Source organism: Myxine glutinosa, chromosome 14 (genome assembly GCF_964187855.1).
Source record: "Myxine glutinosa chromosome 14, kmMyxGlut1.1, whole genome shotgun sequence".
In the NCBI taxonomy this organism is placed as follows: Eukaryota; Metazoa; Chordata; class Myxini; order Myxiniformes; family Myxinidae; genus Myxine; species Myxine glutinosa.
In genome coordinates, this window is record NC_136274.1 from 63,700,376 (window position 1) to 63,717,695 (window position 17,320).

The following is a 17,320-nucleotide window of genomic DNA, read 5'->3' on the forward strand; positions in this document are numbered from 1 at the left end:
GCTACTTAGAGCTGACTCCAGCATTTTAGCTGTTTATAACGACTCATACAAAAATTATGCATTTATTATATTTGGACCAGTGATGTAGTCAATTTATGGCTAAGCACGTTAAATTATTTTTCTACAAGAGCTTGGTGTTGCTATTGCTGTTGTTGTTGTTGTTGTTGTTGTTGTTGTTGTTGTTGTTGTTGTTGTTGTTAGGGTTCTTGTTGGGGGTCGATTTTTGTGATGTGCACCAATTGGTCGGATAGCTGCCGGACCACACCCACATTTGTCACTTGACTCCACCCACCATAGCACCAAGACAAAATGATATGGCCGTCATCCTGGTCTGGTGGGATGGCCGCCATGTAGGCCTCTGCTGATTATGCACTGCCTGTGTTTGTTGCATCAGATATCGATTGGCTTTGTTTGGGTCGAGTGTTAGTCATGATGAGGCACCCCAAAAAAATCTAAGCATATGTCAAATAATAGTGTTACGTTTGTGGGGGTAGATGATGGAATACCATTGTAAGGATAGGGTCGTATGGTAATAGCATGGACAGTGGATGCATAGAAAACATCTTGATGTAATTAAGTAGGGAAACTGGAGCTTAAAATTGGTTATGTGTCTTCACATGGGGGTGAAGCTGTGTTAACTAGTTAGGGATTATGGTTAGTTTTCCCCCAGTATGTGATTGCCTCCTGTGGCTTTTCCCTATGTTTTTACAACTACAACAAGGCTGGCCATAAAAACTGCTGTTACAACAACAACAATAACAACAACCATCCCCTGCAAGCCAGGCAGAGCCGGCCGGCAATTAAACCCCACCTCCAAAAGATCCTAACCGGCAGGCCATGCCCCAAGCTTCGTCATTGGTCGAGGAGACATGGGGGATTCGATGGGACTCGGCGATTGGCCAGTGTGATGTCAGAGCGAGAAAGTTCTCGGGAAAAAGGACCGTTGAAAGAAGAATATCTCTCTTGGGTTTTTTGTGCTGGAGGAGAAGGCTTGGCCATTTTGTGAGGGCTGTGAGGAGAGGGTTTCTGCTGCGGCGATTTAAAAGGAGTTTCGATTATTATTTGGCTTGCAAGGAAGCTGAAGGCCGCATGTGCTTCCCCAGACAGTGGAGGAGAAAGGAGGCCGTCTCGTCTGCTCACCTCACCACCCTTGGCGCCTTCGGCACCATCTTGTGCGCTCCGGCGCAAGATAACTTAGCAATCGCCCCACTCTCCACGAAGAGGGCCACTTGAGGCCAAAGCTGAGTGCAGGCCGGCTAAAGGGATTTTATTTTATTTTATCATTCCCCCGTTGTGTGTTGTGAATCTGTGTGGAGGATCCTCACTTTAGGAAATTTCGTTTACCTCGACATTTATTTCGTCTTGCTTTAATTTGTTATTAAAATCATTATTGTTGAATTTTCCTTGTCTTGTTTGCATGGTGTTGGGTTCGCGAATAAACCCGTGTGCTTCCGTTCAGGTAAGCGCTTTGTTTCCTTCACCCGCGCGCGATGGACCAACCGCCAATTTTGGCTGCATGCCTCGGAATTAAGGACTGTTCTGGCTATTCGTCCAAGGCTGGTGTTTATCGGCTTACGGACAAGGCAAGAGTGAGTTTTAATCAAGCCCGTCAGAACATACGGTAATCAAGCGTTACATTACGTAATCAAGCGTTGCATTACGTAATCAAGCGTTGCATTACGTAATCAAGCATTACATTATGTAATCAAGCGTTACATTACACAAATTACTAAAACCATTGGCTTTGTTTGGGTCGAGTGTTATTCATGATGAGGCATCCCAAAAAATCTAATCATATGTCGAATAATAGTAAGGTTTAATCAAGCTTGTCAGAACACACGGTACGTCAGAATACATGGTAATCAAGCGTTGCGTTACATTATGTTACGTAATCAAGCGTTACTTTACACAAATTACTTTAAAAAATAGCGTTATGTTTTTCTTAAAGGCCCTATATTAGAGTTAAGCAGTTCATGACCATGTGACAAATCAGCTCGTTCTGATATAACCATGGGGAGGCTGACATAGATAAGAGGTGTCAAGTTAATTTTTTTTAATAGCGCATTAAATGTGTTTCCCAATTGTGCAGTTTATCTTCAAAGTGTGCTTGGAATGCACGTTTCCCATATGATCAGCCCATATGATCAGACTAGATCGGCCTGTTACTGGATTTTGTCGCAGGTTGTGACCACAGTGCGGTCATTCTTGTTTTTCGTTACCACACAAGACTGAGAGTTGGATTGAACGGCATCATTAATGGGAGAAACGAGGTGTGCAGAAAAAACAAATGGGTGAAAAGAGGAACAAAAGAGTTGAGGTGTGCAAAAAGCTTGGATTTTGGGAGTGTAACCAGGAGGGGGTTAGTGAAAGAGCATCTGCATCCTGGAGTTGCTTTGGTTAGAGTTGTTCTACCAGAGGAGAAGTGATGGGGAAAAAAAAGTTGAAATACTTACCTGTGATATGAAAGCAAAAGGCCTTGTGCTTTGGCCTCATTGCAGGATATGCCAATAATGATGACGGCTTTAGATGTGATGGAGAGAATGGTGATGCTGGAGTGCCAGCTCATACTGCTTGGGGGTCAGTACTCCATTGAGCTATTGACAAAGGTCTTTGTAGGCTGTGAGTATTTGTAGTGTGTATTTGTAGTTACATCTTGAGAAGTACCAGGTACAGGGAGGAGCTAAATGACGGAGGCATCATGTTTACAGACTGACACAAGGTAAAATGGAAAGAGGCAGCCAAAATGTATGGGGAAAATGCAAACGAGTAGCAGAGTTGCAGAAATTGGAAAGGGAGAAGCAGAAGAAGAAATCTATTTATCTATTTATTTATTTATCTATCTATTTATCTATTTATTTATTTATCTATTTATCTATCTATTTATCTATTTATCTATTTATATATCTATTTATCTATTTATTTATTTATCTATCTATTTATCTATTTATTTATTTATATATCTATTTATCTATTTATTTATTTATCTATCTATTTATCTATTTATCTATTTATCTATCTATTTATCTATTTATCTATTTATCTATCTATTTATCTATTTATTTATTTATCTATCTATTTATCTTCTTTTTTTTTTTTGTATCTATTTATCTATTTATTTATTTATCTATCTATTTATCTATTTATCTATTTATCTATCTATTTATCTATTTATCTATCTATTTATCTATTTATTTATTTATCTATCTATTTATCTATCTATTTATCTATTTATTTATTTATCTATCTATTTATCTATTTATCTATCTATCTATCTATTTATTTATTACATATGCCACCGAAGGTTGACGGAGATTATATTTTCACTCATCTGTGAGCAGGATATATATCTGACTGTCTGTGAGCAGGATATATATCTCAAAAAGTTATGCACGGATTCGTATGTCATTTGGTGGACAGGTTTCGTGTGTGATAAGGACAAATTGATTAGATTTTGGTGAAGATCCAAATCCTGATCTGAGATTTAATATTTTTTATAGGAATTCTTCACCATTGAGAGATGGCACCAAAACAATACAGAGCGCGATATCTCAAAAAGTTGTGGATGGGTTATGACAAAACCTTGTGGATGATTTGGGTGGGTAACAAGAACAAGCCACAGATTAGATATTGGTGAAGGTCCGAATGCCTTGGTGAAGGTCCGAAGATCCGGCCTATCAGTGGGTTACAAAGCGTAAGCTGTTCACCCTGGTGGAGGTATGCGGCCCACTGAGTGCCAGTCTGCTTTCTTCATTTGTTTATTTTGCAACTTATTTTTGAGCTCATATTTATGGAGCTTACATCTTTATCGCATTAAGAAGGAAGATAGAAGTAGGTATAAGTGTAATTTTGCACGAATTACAAGGACACTAATTGGCCGTGAATAAATACACATTATGTGGGATTTGAACATGTGATCCCAGCATCACAAGTAGGCTATGAGCCAAGGGGGTTGGTCGGTACCATACAGATGGAGTAAGGCTCATTGTGATTTTTAGCAAGATATATGTCCCTAGATATGAAAAAAAAGTGATAGCAGTGTATAACTCTCGGCCATCTCTGTGTTATCACCCGAAATATTATTATAGGCTATGAGCCAAGGGGGTTGGTCGGTACCATACAGATGGAGTAAGGCTCATTGTGATTTTTAGCAAGTTATATGTCCCTAGATATGAAAAAAAAGTGATAGCAGTGTATAACTCTCGGCCATCTCTGTGTTATCACCCGAAATATTATTATACGCCCGCTTCGCTTCGCCAAAAAATGTGATATTTGCTAAAATTGGAATAAATATGTTTTTAAGGACCACAGAGTGCCAATAATTTGCATACTGGATGCCAACTAATATAGTAATAGAAATATAGAACATTTGTGGGGGTTATTTATCAAAATATTGATATAATGACAAAAAATATGTTAAATTTAGTGAAAAAGTGGTCGAAATCGCTTCGAGTTCAGAATTCACATTGTACATTTTTGTCAATATTTCAAAAATGAAAACTCCCAGAGTAACATTTGACCCCTCAAAATCTTCGCAAGGAACCACTGCATTGGAATATATCATTACTTTATAATATGGTGGTTGTTTGGGGCACATATTTTGGCAAAGTTCAAAATATGTTCAACCATACCCCCTAATTTTGATATTTTGGAACGAAACATAGCTTTTGAACATTTTAGGTTTATTCGTCTACTACTTTTGGTATCTGTGTAATTTTTGGTATTAGCTAGTATCCTAAAGTAGGTTTGTAACATCAGCTACATTATATTTCACAATGCATGCAAACTTGCTCCACACTCTAGGTTTATCATGATCTCTCGAACAAATACGATCTCGATCTCGATATCGGCACTCTGTGGTCCTTAAAAACATATTTATTCCAATTTTAGCAAATATCACATTTTTTGGCGAAGCGAAGCAGGCGTACAATAATATTTCGGGTGATAACACAGAGATGGCCGAGAGTTATACACTGCTATCACTTTTTTTCATATCTAGGGACATATATCTTGCTAAAAATCACAATGAGCCTTACTCCATCTGTATGGTACCGACCGGTCAATTTGGGGGGTCTGGCTCATAGCCTAAAGGTCCAAGCTCAGATGGGAACCTCAGACAGGCCAAATCATCATGAACCGTTGAAGAGCCAATAATTGGCATGTGTTCGCCCTTGATAATGTGAGAAGACAATGAATTAGGATTTCGGTAGATTTTCAGTGTCTTATCTGCCAGCATTTGTTGGTGCACGTTATAGATCTCTTGGTACCTTGTGAAAAGTATCGACCATTGTGTGTGTTAGCTAGAAAGTCCAGGCGAAAAAGTAGTTCTGATATTTAATATGGAACCTTTTTAAAGGGTATTAAATCAAATGCTTGAAGTCATTTTTCAAAATTAGATCCTTGATGGTTATCGTTGCCTTCAGTTGAAGATATTACGTGATTTTATGTTTATCCTCTCCAGATTCTTGCAGATTTTGCACCACCTGAAGCTATTCAAACGAACACACCGATTGCTCCCAAGCTGATAAGTTACGGGGATGAGATATATCACCGCACGCATCACCTGGAGGTCATTATGTATTATTGCTTTGAGCATCTCATCCCTTGTTTCTGTAATTTGAGTTAGGTGAGGCAAGATACTCCATCGGGAAAGGGGAAGCACCCCCATCACCCCCACCTTCTTCTGGCCATGTATATACAATTTCCTTAGCCCCTTTGTTCCGTACACTGAACTTTTCTGATTCGAAATTGCCCGCTATATTGACAGCCAGAAAGCCCTTGTGTATATTTTCAGGGTACTGAACATGTAACTAGGACCAAGAAGGTCATACAAGGGTGGAAGAGGGGGCATTTTGTCCCAACTTTCCCGGAAGAGGCATCTTGCCCCACTTTACACAACTATGCTGACTGTGCAGGTTGAGAAATTTGCTCCTTTTCTATGCCAAGAAAGCAGTGTCCTGCCAGCCTGCTCATGCACTGACTTCTCGTTCTTCAATGCAGAGTAGGTTCATGGGAAGTATGGAGATTGCATTATTTTGTTGGATTATGCTCACTTTGGACTTGCTTTTGTCACCCAGCCCACACGAGGCCTTGATGTTTCTCGAGTGGAGCTCCAGATGCTGAACCTTAAACTACTGTCCAAAATTATGAGGACTACTCCTGGATCTATAGACAAGCTTCAAAGGGCCCATGCCCAGCATCTCCTGCAGCACTGCTCAGTTGGTGGTAATGCGATGCTTCATTACCATGGAGAGAGAGTAACGGAACAGCTGTGTAAACAAGTCTCATAGATTCTCAAAACATATTCAAGGGAGGGCCTTTGTGGCAGTTCATAATTGTTAACAGGTTCTATTTAAATGTGATTGCATGTATGTTTGCCAATATTTACAAATCAATGCGAGAAAATTAATAAGTGCAAAGCAAACAAACTTTTGCATATATTTATTACTACGGCTCTTCATACTCGGACAAATACCCGATCACACAGACAACCGATCCGACATGGTGGTGCACCACGCCATCATGCAGTTCGTGCTCGAGAGCCTGGAACTCCCACAGATTGGCACCCACGAGCGTGGCACGGCCATCCCGTGGGACAGACCCCTGGCTTTTGTTGAGAAACCTGTGAGCACCAGTAGCACCCCGGAGCCGCTTGAGGGCACTGAAGAATCAAATATCGGTGAGAACACTTCACAATAAAGCTTTTAATAACACGTCATACCCAGCGAATCGAACCTGTTCAAAACCCTCCACCTCCAGCCCATTCATGGAATGCATCTTTGATTTCATGATTGATGTGTTTAAAATATCTGAATCGGATGCTTTTTGCTTGTCAAATACCTGTTTGTAAAATCTTAAAACATCCTATTTGCCTAGTAGTCAGGTTCACTATGTTTTTTCGTTCAAAATCATGGTAGATTAGCAAACCTATACATTTTTGGAAACGTTATTACATGGAAAATCTGAAAATCAATGTTTACATTTGCCAATTCCGACCAATTCGATTCGACCAATTCGACCATTCGACCATTCGACCAATCGCTTCGATCGACCATTCGACCATTTGACCAATTCGATCGATTCGATTCGATTCGATTCATCGAATTCGATTCGATCGACCATTCGACCAATTCGATTTGCCAATCAATTTGACCGACCTTTGCTTGTGTGGAACGGACTGTGAAAACGATGCAGACTATATTGTCGGATACGACACACGGGACAGTGATGACGAAGTCTAAATGGCATATTCTGTAATCGTGTATGTTTGATGCCATTGACTGCCTGTGTATATTTTGTCATTGACTGCCTGTGTAGATGTGAAGTTATACTGACTGCATGTGTATATATGATTTTGCTGACTGCCTGTGTATGTTTGGTGATATGAATTATTGTGACACATTTTGATGTTATTAACTGCCTGTACAAAATGATAACATGTATTTGATTATGCAACTTATCGCGAATATAAAGACAGTATTTTGCAATTCAAAACCTTTGATTCGTGTCTTACCATTCCCCATAGCACTAATTTGATACTTTCATTGGATTCCTTGTCCCTGAAAATATAGGTTTAGTATATTTTTAAAAGTTTTTAGGGTAATTCGAGGCAGAAATAGAGCAAAATATGTATTTTACAGTGGCCATTTTGAAAATCCAAAATGGCCGCCATACAGGTATCTCTCCAAATGTAAACATTGATTTTTAGTTTCCTTATGCTATAACCTTTCCCAAAATGTATAGGTTTGCTAATCTACCATGATTTTTAACGAAATATAATTTATTGACATCGTGAACCTGACTATAGCTTGAAGTAATTTGTGATTTATTTTTTATTGCAGTGCTTCAGGGAGAAGCAAATGGATCCAAGGAAGAAATGGTGAGCAATACTCTCTGATGTCCATGAACCTGGCCTCTACTGCATAGTGTTTCCACTTCATTAACTCCCTCGTATTGGATCCCAGCAGGAGGCGATTCTGACAGACATCAAAAGTACGCAACTCAGGTGCCTGGACGACTGGACTTACTGTGAGAACTACAGGCCCAGCGTTCTCATTCAGGTACATCTGACAGTTTTTTCTCCTCTACACATCTGATCTTTTTTGTTTGGTTTCTTCACCAAGAGCAGAAACAAAGGACTCCCTGGAGTCTCACATATTCCTTTTGAAAGCCCAAAGAAAACTTGCTTCTGTTCTCTCTTTCATAAATTGCCAATAATCTGTTTTTGTCATTCACTATCTACGCTTTAAAATGTAAAGTGTGCTCTTCACACCATACAAGGCGTTTCCATCGTACGGCATTGATGAATTGACATACAAGATTACAAGTACAGTATTGCCATTCTGTATATTTTTGGTGTTGGTTGTAGGGATATTGCATCGAATCACATTGCTGTGTGTCATCAAGGTGTGTTTCTGGTTTAATTGAGTGTTGTATTAGTGCAAAGTGTAGTCTCGGTGTTGTTGTGATTGAATCCAAAATCCAGACTTCTCACATCCACTCATTCGTTCCTCTTTATCCCCAACTTTCTCGGTCTCTTCACTCTCATTCTTCCTTCCAGGACTCCAAGACAGTTGTTCACCACCATATCAGATGGTGAACAGTGTAGTGTCATGTATGTTATGGAGTGAGGCCTGGTGTTGCAGTTGCCTGCAATAAAGATGGTGCTTGATCATCTCTGCGTGTCCGCATCTTTATAAAAACGACATTACAATTGGCGACGAGGTTTTTTCGGACCATGGCTATGTCGTATGGAAAGGTCTTGGAGTATGCTGGGGATAACTTTTAACTTTTTCCGCAGCAGCTGAGCTTTTTATTTCATCGCTAACGATACCGTCGAGGCGGGGAAGCAGAAAGCGATTCTTCTATCGTCCCTCTCGGCGGAAGTTTTCCATTTGCTGTGTGACTTGATTTCGCCGGCGAGGACGTCGGATGATGCTGTTACCTATAAGTCCATCGTGAAGACGTTGCATGACCACATTAGACCAGGCAAGTCACCACAGTTATCGGGGTACGAGTTCGACAACCTGGTTCGGTTTCCCGATGAGAGGGTAGCTGATTTCGTGTCTGATTTCATGGCCAGGCTCAAGCATCTGGCGGGGATTGTCGTTTTGGTGAAGATGAACGATCACAAAGATTGAAGGATCGTTTTATCGCGGGGTTGCTAGATGAGAAGATGGTCCCGTATTTTATGGATAATGTTTGAAGAGATTACGTTTGCTAAAACAGTTGAAACTGCGGCTGTTATGGAACAAGCTAGAAAGGATGTTTGCGCCATTGTTGGGAAGGACTTGGCTGTTAATGCCATAGCTGAGGGAGGGTCACGTGTTCGCAATTCTTCTGCGGGAGGGTCACGTGCTCGCAATTCTCCAACTTCCTCTTCAGGGAACTTCTTCTTCTTATTCCCGGGTACATGCAAGCAGTGCGTTACAGGGACAACCACCACAGCAGCCTTGTCAGGGATGTGGTGGTTCACATTCCCGTGGGAGCTGTTCATTTTGGAATGCGGTGTGTTACCGGTGTGGTAAGACAGGCCATGTGCGGAGGGTCTGTTGAGGCTGGGCACCATCATCGGTTGATGTGGTCGGGGCTACCAGTGAATTTGATCAACAGGGCGTTTTTCCGATGACTTCAGCTGCAAATCACCCCTTTGTGGTGGCTGTCAGTGTGAATGGCAGACCAGTCAACTTCATAGTGGATACCGGGGCATCAGTCAGTATCGTGAGTAAATGGATCTGGCGTCAGTTGGGTTGTCCAGTGTTAGCCTAGATACACACTACCCTTCGTACTTACACAGGGGAGATGATAAATCCATTAAGCTTGATGGATGTGTTGGTTTGTTATCGGATCCAGCAAGCGGTGTTGCCCCTGCATGTGGTTGATGGTTCTGGACCATCTCTACTTGGTCGTCATTGGTTTTTTTTTTTTTTTTTTTTTTTTGTATACAAGATCGAGGCTCGTGAAAGAGCGAAGGGGCACACCATTCGTCTGGATTGGGCAAACATTTACAGTGTGCATACGTCATTTCCGTCTCCTTCGCGCTTGGAGGGATCTTGGAAAAACATCAAGTTCGATTCAGGACTGAACTTGGGAAGCTCAAAGGTGCTCAAGGTCACCTGCACCTGAAGAAGGGTGTCAGTCCGCGATTGTGTAAGCCTCGACCAGTGCCATATGCCCTTCGCGATTGGGTCAAAGCGGAGCTCGATCGATTGGAAAATATTGGAGTTGTGGCGGACACAATGCCAGCGGACAATAATTCCGCGCACCAGTGGGTGGCGCGAGCGACCGGGCATGGAAGCGCGGCTTGGGCCACGCCCGGAGCAAAGGCGTCACGAGGCGCAGGGTGGAACTGAAATACATGCCCCGCCTTTCGGCCGACCGGCCACGCCCGAGGGCAAGGCGTGGCCTCGGGACATATATGCGGGCTCGAAAGTCGAGCCCACCCAGTGCTTACGTGCGAGCCTAGAATAAAGTGTTTTGGTTGGTACAACGAGTGGTGGCCTACCTTCTTGGCAATCGAGTTGTGTGTGCACAACACCACACTGGTGACCCGGACTGGTTCAGCCGTAGCTGACCCCTGAACGCACCATAGCTACCAACGCTGTCGCCGTTAAACTCCCGGAGTTCTGGGAAGCACAGGCCGACGTTTGGTTTGTGCAGGCCGAAGCCCAATTCCAGCTCCGGGGCATCACGGCGGACGACACCATGTACTTTCACATGGTCGCCACCCTCGGGCCCGGCACTACCGCCCGCGTCGTGTCCATCCTTCGGCACCCGCCGGGCGCCCACAAGTACGCGGCGCTCAAACGACTTCTCCTCGCCACGTTCGGGCTCACGGAGGCCGACCGCGCCGACCGCCTCCTGGACCTTCCCGCCCTCGGCGACACACGACCGTCCGTTCGGATGGATTATATGTTGTCCCTTCGTGGAGACCAGCGCCCGGATTTCCTTTTCCGCGCGCTTTTCCTCCGCCAGCTACCTGCGCAGGTGCGGCTTGCGCTGGCCGGTTCGAACATAACGGAACCCCGCGTCCTGGCCGGAGAGGCGGACAAGTTTTTCGCGGTCTGCGACACGCGGCCGACGTATGGCGCTGCCGTAGTGGATCCCGGTGCGGAGGTTTCAGCGCCGCACACGCGGCCGGTGCATGGTGCTGCCGTACTGGATCCCGGTGCGGAGGCTTCAGCGCCGTGCCCCCCCCCCCCGGGGCCGCTGCTACACCCCGTCCACCACCGCCGTCACGACTGACGCGGCAGCCACCACCGGGGCAAACCTGGTGTTATTATCATGCCAGGTTCAGCCGCAAGGCTAGGGCGTGCCGCCGGCCGTGTTCTTTCGACGGGTCGGGAAACGACCGGACCGGCGCTCACTTGCGGCCATGAGCGTCGGCCATTCCGGCAGCCTCCTGTTCATCACGGACACCTCGTCTGGTCGCCGTTTTCTGTGCGACACTGGAGCGCTGGAAAGCATCCTCCCTGCCTCGGCGTCCGACAAGCAAGCCGCGGGCCGGGGCCCCGCCATGCTCGCCGCCAACGGAACTCCCATCCGCACATTCGGGAAGTGTTGCCTCTCGCAGCGTTTCGGGGGACAGCGCTTCCAATGGTCTTTCGTCACCGCCAGCGTGCCAATGGCCCTGCTCGGTGTGGACTTCCTTTGTGCGCATGGGCTGTTGGTGGACGTTAAGCGTCGACGCCTCGTCCAGGCCGAAACCTTCAGCTCGCTCGCTTGTTCGCTGAGCGGCTCGTTGAGCAGCTCGCTGAGCGGCTTACCAAGCGGCTTGCTGAGCGGTTCCGTCCCGCCGAGGTTAGTCTGTATGCTTCCGGCAGCGGACGAGTTTACCGCCTCCTCGCCAGTTTCCCGGCACTCACACGGCCCACCTTTTCAGCGGTGGCCGTCAAACATAGGGTGGAACACCATATTCCCACCGTCGGACCACCGGTCTACGCCTGGGCACGCCGCCTCGACCCCACAAAGCTCGCCGTTGCGAAAGCGGAGTTCGCCACGCTGGAGCGGCTGGGCATCGAACGGCGCTCCAACAGCGCATGGGCCTCTCCTCTGCACATTGTGCCCAAGCCCGGCGGCAGATGGCGGCCGTGCGGTGACTACCGCCGGCTCAACGACGCCACCACCCCCGACCGCTACCCGGTCCCGCATATTCAGGACTTTTCCACCCGGTTGGCGAAAACGACCATTTTCTCCAAGGTGGACCTCATCCGGGGCTACCACCAGGCCCCCATAAAACCGGACGATGTACCGAAGATGGCCGTCATAACACCTTTCGGGCTCTTCGAGTTTTGCGGATGCCCTTTGGGTTGAAAAATGCGGCCCAGGCGTTCCAGCGGCTCATGGACAGCGTCTTGCGTGACTTGTCCTTGATCTACGTCTACCTGGATGACATCCTAGTCACGAGCGCGTCCCGGGAGGAGCACCTGCTCCATCTCCGCACGCTCTTCGAACGCCTGGGCCAGCATGGCCTGATAATCAACCCCACGAAGTGCCGTTTCGGCGTCACCGCCATCAACTTCTTGGGGCACCGCATCACCAGGCACGGGGCCATCCCTTTACCGGCCATGGTGGAGGCGGTCCGGAGTTTCCCGCGCCCCCGCACGATCAAGGGGCTCCAGGAATTCCTGGGCATGGTGAATATTTATCACCGCTTCGTGCCCCGCGTCGCCCAGCTCCTGCGCCCCCTGCACGAGGCCCTCTGGGGGAAGCCGGGCAAAGGTGATATCGCCTGGACGGAGCAGATGGACGTGGCGTTTGCGGGCGCAAAACTGGCCTTGGCCAACGCCACCATGCTGGCACACCCGGCGCCCGATGCACCAATCGCCCTCACCACCGACGCGTCGGACTACACAGTGGGCGCGGTGCACGAGCAGTGGGTGAGTGGTGCTTGGCAGCCGCTGGCGTTTTTTAGCCGGCAGCTCCGCCCGCACGAACGCCGGTACAGCACCTTCGACCGCGAGCTGCTCGGGCTCCACCTGGCGGTCCGACACTTCCGCCATCTTCTCGAGGGCCGCCCGTTCACGGCCTTCGTCAATCACAAGCCCCTTGTTTTCGTGATGGCCAAGGTCGCCGAGCCATGGTCGGCCCGGCAGCAACGTCACCTCTCTGCCGTGTCCGAGTACACGACGGACATCCGACACGTCGCGGGTAAGGACAACCCGGTGGCGGATTGCCTTTCCCGGTCCGTCGCACACACGGTCCACCTGGGGATCGACTATGCCCGGATGGCGGCGGACCAGACCGCCGACCCCGACGTCCAGGCCTTGTGGACCGCCGTCACGGGCCTCCGTGTCACCGAGGTGCCGTTCGACGTCGCGGGCACTGCCCTCTTGTGCGACGTCTCCCTCGGCCGGCCTTGTCCCATCGTGCCCGCTGGCTGGCAGCGCCCGGTTTTTGACGCCATCCACGGCCTGTCCCACCAGGGCACGAAGGCCTCCCAGAAACTTGTCGCGGCGAAGTTCATCTGGCATGGCCTCCGGAAGAACGTCCGCGACTGGGCCCGAACATGCCTCGCGTGCCAGCGCGCGAAAGTCCACCGCCACACCCAGGCCCCGTTGGCCCCGTTTAAGGTGCCCGAACGTAGGTTCGACCATGTGCACGCCGACTTGGTGGGACCTCTGCCCCCCTTGTGGGGTTTCACCCACCTCCTCACCATGGTGGACCACACCACCCGGTGGCTGGAGGCCGTGCCCTTGGCGGCGACGGCTGCGGCTGACGTCGCGCAAGCTTTCATCGCCACTTAGGTTTCCCGGTTCGGCGCCCCCTCGGCCATCTCGTCCGACCGCGGCCCCCAGTTCACCTCAGAGCTCTGGGGAGCGGTGGCGCAAGGGCTCGGCGTCCAGCTGCACCGCACAACGGCCTACCACCCACAGGCCAACGGCCTGTGCGAGCGCTTCCATCGCTTGATGAAGGCCGCGCTCCGGGCCAGCCTCCACGACGGCAGCTGGGCCGACAGGCTCCCCTGGGTCCTGCTGGGCCTCAGGTCGGCGCCAAAGGACGACCTGCGCGCGTACTCGGCGGAGCTGGTCTTCGGACAACCGCTGCGGGTACCGGGCGAATTTATCCCCGACTCCACGGCACCTTGGTCCGCGGCGCAACAGCGCTCCACCCTTCAGGAGGCCGCCAGGAGGTTCGCCCCGGTACCGACGGCACACCACGGTTGCCCGTCCTCACATGTCGCCCCGGAGCTTCGCACGGCAGAGTACATTTTTGTCCGGCACGACGCCCACCGGGCACCGCTGCGGCCCCCGTACGATGGGCCCTTCTGCGTGCTGGAGACCGGGGACAAGCACTTCACCGTGGACATCGGCGGTACTCCAGATCGTATCTCCGTGGACCGCCTCAAGCCGGCCCACCTCGACCTGGACCACCCCCCGCAAGCAGCTCTGCCTCCGCGTCGAGGCCACCCCCCGGCGGGCAGACCCCTGGCACCCCCCCACCCCCATCGTCCCACCACCCCCCAGCCCTGCACGCATCGCCAGAGGGCGTTTCGGCCGGGTCATCTGGCTTCACCGCAAGCTCACCCTTCAGGTGCGTGGGAATTCTGGGGGGGCGCGTGTGGCGGACACAATGGCAGCGGGCAATAATTCCGCGCACCAGTGGGTGGCGCGAGTGACCGGGCGTGGAAGCGCGGCTCGGGCCACGCCCGGAGCAAAGGCGTCACGAAGCGCAGGGTGGAACTGAAATACATGCCCCGCCTTTCGGCCGACCGGCCACGCCCGAGGGCAAGGCGTGGCCTCGGGACATATATGCGGGCTCGAAAGTCGAGCCCGCCCAGTGCTTACGTGCGAGCCTAGAATAAAGTGTTTTGGTTTGTACAACGAGTGGTGGCCTACCTTCTTGGCAATCGAGTTGTGTGTGCACAGCACCACAGAGTCATTGAACCGGTGGAACACTCTGAGTGGGCGACGCCCATGGTCACAGTGCTTAAGTGGAGGTATTCGCCTATGTGGTGATTTTAAAGCAACTACTAACCACAACCTCTGTGTGGAGCAGTATCCACTGCCATCCATTGACGAGATATATTCAAAGTTGGCGGGGAGTCGGTACTTCACAAAGTTGGACTTGCACGATGCGTACTTTCATCTCAAGATCGCGCACCGAAGGATCATCACCTCCTTACCATCAATATGTGTCAGGGTATGTACCAGTGTACCCGTCTTTGTTTTGGGATCGCTTCAGCTCCGGCAATGTGGCAGAAGGCGATGTATCATCTTTGTACCGACTTATCTGCACAATGCTACTTGGATGACATCCTCATTGCGGGCGCCATGGCCGAACAAAATCTTGAGAATATTGGCAAGGTGATGTCTAAGTTTGCTGCTCATGGCAAACGCTCATGTTTCTTGGCAATTATGAGGAAGGAGCCTGACCGCCAGGAGCCTTCGCTTGAACAAGGACAAATGCATATTCTTTCAGAAGCGAGTTTGCCCCATCCCAACAAAGACATTACAAACAGCCCCATCCAAAACCACGATTTTTTGACCCCCAATTAACTCTCCCCAAACCCACCTCTTTCAGGAGTTTACAGTTTTTCCTTTCACTTCTGCGATTGAGAATTTGTGGTTGTATCCATCTTGTTCACCCCCATGTTCTCCACTTGCTCTCATTCTTCCCCTTATCCAGTATTTCTCCAATTCTTCCTCTACTTTGTCACTCTCTCTATCTGCTGTTCTTTTTGTTCTGTTATGTCCTTATTCCATCTGTGTTCTAGCTCATCTTTGAGCCTTGACACTATATACAAAAGTGTTTGGTTACTATGTCGCTGTCCTTTGTGGAGGCATGGTGTACTAATGGTTGATTTGCGTTTTTTTTAGTTGTGTGTCATCGTTGAAACATATTTCTGCAACTCCTATTTGATTGCAGTCACATGTATCCGAAAGAAAAATCCCTCAATGTGTGTATTCCTTTCTCTGAACAGCTGCTGTTAAATGCCCATGAGACTTACCATTCCATGCAACGTTACTCCTTAGCGAGCGAGGACTCCATACTTTTCTGCTTTTACAACCCGCTCACCCAGCCACTACAACTACAGGAAACATGGCATTGCAGCCTACACACGAACATCTACTTTAGGTAAGTGGTGACTTCTGCACATTTTTTCTGTTGTTGTTATGAAATGCATGTGCATTATGTCATTACTTTTTACGGCGTAGCCCATTGGGCGAAGCGGTCTAGAACAGTGTTTGTCCATCAGTATGTATGTATGTATGTCCCCTCAAACGTATACCAATCAGAGCTGAGGATATGGTCGCATGACAGGGTGATGTGATTACGTCTGATGTCATTACGGCGTATGCGGCTGACTCTCCACACTCCGCCATTTTTATTTATATGCCGTTCAGGGCGAACATATCGTCGAACCTGTCATATATCACAATCGCCATGCTCTGCCTCTACTTTTTTCATTCAGTGTGAAACACAAACAAATCGATTGTTAAAATGACCATCAAATATCAAAAGCATAGACATTACGGCTCTTCCAACAATACGGTACGGTATGTTTCGGACTTAGGCGTTAAGCCTCATCTTCGGACCGCTTTGGACAAATTAAACCCAGGTTTCTTAATACAGTAGTGTATCGTTTCAGTAGTATCGTTTTCATAATAATAATATAGTAAATATAACCATGACACTTAAATCCCAATGTCGTGAATGGAAAGTAAATGGATTGAAGCAGTGTATGGTTCATGATCAATGATGAGCGGTGTTCGGCACTAATATTAATAACCGAGGAAGTAGGGAATTTGCCTCAATTATTTTTTCATGGTAATATCATTTTCGAAATAATGATAACGTAACGTTAACATTATAGTAAATCTAATCGTAAAACTATTCCCCTCGTAGTGACTGCAAATGTACAGGAAGTTAGAATACATCAGTTTTGTGTCCGTTACGTCATTACGTCTATGACTCCTTGATGGCGCCAATGCAGTGGGCAATGCTGAAATCTTTCCAACACTGCCCGACGGTGAGCCCTGGGTTGGAGTCCATAGCATCCAAAATGCGGTGAAAGGTGAGATGGGTGTAATACATCTTAAACGTTGAAATCACACCTTGGTCGAGTGGCTGGATGAGGGAGGTGGTGTTGGGTGGCAGGAAGATTACCTCGACGTTCGGGTGAGCCACGTCCTGGTTTGCGGGGTGGCCAGGAGCATTGTCCAGGAGCAAGAGAACCTTGAACGCAAGGTTTTTATCCACCATGACCTCTCCACCTGAGGGACGAAACAGTTTTGGAACCGATCCAGGAAGGTTGCTGCCGTCACACAGGCTTTCCTGTTGGCTCTCCAGAACACGGGCAGAATTTGCTTGTTCTTGCCCT

The 17,320-nt window shown here is 48.0% G+C and overlaps 1 protein-coding gene across 1 annotated transcript in view; it reads left to right on the plus strand.

The window, feature by feature from the left end:
* The window catches only part of LOC137439268 (sperm-associated antigen 17), a 48,185-nt gene that overhangs the window by 26,865 nt on the left and 4,000 nt on the right, over window positions 1-17,320 (plus strand). The window contains exons 9-14 of the mRNA XM_078767998.1: window positions 5,459-5,566; window positions 6,075-6,222; window positions 6,485-6,676; window positions 7,839-7,876; window positions 7,962-8,057; window positions 15,920-16,074. Coding sequence (XP_078624124.1) covers window positions 5,459-5,566; window positions 6,075-6,222; window positions 6,485-6,676; window positions 7,839-7,876; window positions 7,962-8,057; window positions 15,920-16,074 — 737 coding nt within the window. The remainder of the gene's footprint in view (window positions 1-5,458; window positions 5,567-6,074; window positions 6,223-6,484; window positions 6,677-7,838; window positions 7,877-7,961; window positions 8,058-15,919; window positions 16,075-17,320) is intronic.